Genomic DNA, 3,741 nt, shown 5'->3' with positions numbered 1-3,741 from the left:
TCAATGGATTCTCGAGTACAAAAAGAGCTTGATAAAGTTAGTGCAATAACAAACTTGGAGACCCAACCTCAACAGAAGAATGATGGTTCTGCGGTGCAAGTCCACAAAGAGACACTTGGAGACAGGGGTCCATCAACGTAAGGTAGAATGATTAAACATTCCAATTATTTAATTTATTTTTTATGGATTGTGACCATTTAAATATTATTAGTTGGAATGTTAGGGGGCGTCAAATAAGATGTCTCGGGTGCACTGTAAGGAGTTGGTACGAAAATTTCAACCAACTTTTTTTTATTTTGGTGGAAACTCATATTGGGTTTGAAACTATGAAAGAATTTTGGGGGAGATTAGGCTATTATCCTGTAGGGATTGTAGATGCTGTTGGACACAAGGGAGGAATTTGGTTCCTCTCTACTAATTTAAAATTTTCTTGTAAAATTCTTTGGGCTATGAATCAATGTGTAACTTTGGAAATTGATGGTGGTGGACGAAGATGGATCTGCAGTGCGGTTTATGGCAGCCCTCAAGCCACTAATAGAGTAGAATTATGGAGTCATCTGCTTGATATTGGTTTGTGCATTCAGGACCCGTGGGTGGTGGTTGGGGATTTTAATGATATTTTGAGTGTTCATGAGGTGAAGGGGGGTAATTTCTATTCAAATCGCAGTAGTATCTTTGCAAGTACTCTAGATTCTTGTGGTCTTTTTTATCTAACAACCTCTGGAAGACGGTTTACTTGGTTCTGTAAAATTCAAAGAAACAAAGAAATTGTAAAGAGATTGGATAGAGCTTGCTGTACTACAGAATGGCGCCTTCTTTTTCCAGAAGCTTTTGTTGAAGTTCTCAGTCGTTCCCACTCTGATCATTGTCCCCTACTTATCCGATGTCAAGAAGTTCCTATCAAGAAAGGAAACCAGCCTTTTAGATTCCAAGCGGCATGGGCAACGCATCCTGATTACAAGGCCATTGTTCAGAAATCTTGGGATAGTACAGACTTTGGCATCCATAGGAAGTTGCTGGGGGTCCAAAAAGCTTCGTTGGAATTCAACTCTACGGTCTTCGGCAATATTTTCATTAAAAAGAGGGAATTGGAGGGTTATTTGAATCGTATTCAACGAAAAATGGAAGCTGACGATGATCCGATTCTGAAGCACAAAGAGGAAGAATTGAGAGCTGAGTATAATATAGTTTTGGCCCAGGAAGAATTGCTTTGGTACCAGAAGTCAAGGGATCAATGGGTTCGGTATGGTGATAGAAATACTAGCTTTTTCCATATGCAAACCATCCTTAGAAGAAAATCTAACAAGGTTCATGGGTTGCTAGTCAGTGATGGGTCTTGGTCTAATGATCCGGAGGTTTTGCAAATGGAGGTTGTTCATTTCTTCAAAAATATTTTTTGTTCTACTGAGCCTGTTGAGGTTAATTGCATGGGAGAAATTCCTATGCCATCTCTTAGCCAGGATGCTTGTGATAATTTGTCTAAACCAGTAACAATGTTGGAGGTTAAAAAAGCTCTGGATAATATGAGCTCGTTCAAAGCTCCTGGGCCGGATGGTTTTCAAGTTTTTTTTCTTCAAGGAATATTGGGATGTGGTGGGTCATGAGGTATGGCGTACTGTTCAGAAAGCATTCTTAGGGGAGACGTTAAGCCATTCTTTGTTGAAAACTTTGATTGTTCTTATCCCTAAGTGCGACCCTCCAACTAGATTGAAGGATTTTCGGCCAATAAGCCTTTGTAATGTAATTTAAAAGCTAGTGACTAAAGTGCTGGTTAATAGATTACGACCATTTTTGGATGAGATTGTTAGCCCAACTCAGGGAGGGTTTATTCATGGTAGAGGAGCACCTGATAATATTATTGTCGCCCAAGAAGTTCTTCACTTTCTTAAGCGGACAAAGTCTAGAAAAGGAGCTATGGCTTTTAAGATTGATTTAGAAAAGGCTTATGATAGAGTTGATTGGAATTTTCTTGAGCACACTCTTGAATCTTTTGGCTTTCATTCTCTAATTATTCGGCTTGTAATGAATTGTGTTCAGGCCTCAAATCTTTCCATCCTTTGGAATGGGAATAGATTGGACAGCTTCCAACCTCGCAGAGGGCTCAGGCAAGGAGATCCAATTTCTCCGTATTAATTTGTTTTGTGCATGGAGAGATTGGCGTGCTTCATTTCCAAACAAGTTGACGAGGGTATTTGGGATGGTGTGGCTGTTTCTAGAGGGGGACCTAGAGTTTCTCACTTGATGTTTGCAGATGACCTCCTCCTTTTTTGTAAAGCGAAGAAAAGTCAAGTTCAGAATGTTGTGCACACCTTAGAGTTGTTCTGTAAAGCTTCAGGTATGAAGGTTAACATTGAAAAATCTAAAGCTATTTGTTCTAGAAATATCTCTAATAGAAGGAAGGAAATGTTGTCTGGTGTTTCTCATATTCCTTTTACTAGTGACCTAGGCAAATACTTGGGGGTGAACCTTAATCATCCTCGAGCTGCTAGATCTATTTTTTCGGACTCTTTAGAGAAGATCAAGAATAGGCTGGCTAGTTGGAAAGGTCGGCTCCTTAACAAAGCAGGCAGGTTTTGCTTAATTAAATCTGTTGCTTCTTCTCTTCCTATTTATCAGATGCAAGTGACTCTTTTCCTACTTCAGTTTGTCAAAAGATTGATTCTGTGCTTAGACAATTCTTGTGGAAGGGAAAGGTGGGGGAGCGTTGCTTAAATTTGGTCAAGTGGAGCAAAGTTGTCACTCCAAGAAAATATGGAGGCTTGGGAATTAGAGATACTCAATGCATAAATTTTGCTTTACTCGGAAAGCTTGTTTGGCAATTATTGCATAATAAAGATAAGCTTTGGATAAGAATTATGTTGGCAAAATATTTATCTGTGAGTTCTTGCTTTTCACCCAAATTTTCTAATAATGTTTCAAGCACTTGGCGAGCGATTTATAAGATAATAGAAAAGCTTCGTGATGGTTTTGATTGGTGTACAGGCAGGATGTCTCAATCCTTTTGGTATCATGCTTGGCGACCATGTGGAACGCTAGCTCCTTTGGTTCCTTTTGTGCACATTTCTGATTCTCACTTGAAGTTAGAAGATGTCTGGTACCTTGGGCATTGGCGGTGGGATATTCTTTGCACAATAATTCCGGAAGAAGTTAAACTTGATTTGATGCTCTTTGATCCTATCAAGCAGGTAGGAGATAAAACAGGTTGGTTTTGGACAAACTCAAATACTCTCACCTACTCGACTAAAAGCGGGTATGAATGGCTATTGAAGAAGAAATTTGGCTGGAATGATAATGAAAATTGGCTTTGGCTTTGGCGCTTGAGAATACCGGAGAAGATAAAGTGTCTGCTCTGGCTTTGCCTCAACAACGGAGTTCCCACAGTTAGTTACCGATTTCAAAGAGGTATTTCTACTTCTGATTTTTATCAGAGATGTTATCTTGCTCTAGAGGATATTAACCACTGCTTTAGGACTTGCCAAAAAGCTCGTCAGATTTGGATTAGCTTAAATTTGGGAATGACGGCTGAGGACTCTAATTTGGATTTTGTTTCTTGGATTCGTTCTAACCTCAACAAAAATGAGTTTCTCTTTGCAGCGGCCTTTTGGTGGATTTGGAGGGATAGGAACAATGACATCTTCCACCAAGATGATCCATGAAATAAGGAGAAAATTGTTCACTTAGTTAAACATGCTGCTCGAGATTTCTCTAATGTTGTTATCAACCAAAAACATATTATTCCTT

At 39.3% G+C, this 3,741-nt stretch overlaps 1 protein-coding gene across 1 annotated transcript; it reads left to right on the top strand.

Moving 5' to 3' along the window:
- Nucleotides 1-326: 326 nt before the first annotated feature.
- LOC114924895 (uncharacterized) lies at nucleotides 327-1,604 on the top strand. Its single transcript, XM_029291041.1, has one exon. The coding sequence runs from the start codon at nucleotides 327-329 to the stop codon at nucleotides 1,602-1,604; it is 1,278 nt and encodes a 425-aa protein (XP_029146874.1).
- Nucleotides 1,605-3,741: the final 2,137 nt, after the last annotated feature.

The sequence above is a fragment of the Arachis hypogaea genome, chromosome 12, assembly GCF_003086295.3.
Source record: "Arachis hypogaea cultivar Tifrunner chromosome 12, arahy.Tifrunner.gnm2.J5K5, whole genome shotgun sequence".
Taxonomy (NCBI): Eukaryota; Viridiplantae; Streptophyta; class Magnoliopsida; order Fabales; family Fabaceae; genus Arachis; species Arachis hypogaea.
This window is presented reverse-complemented; position numbering and strand designations above follow the sequence as displayed.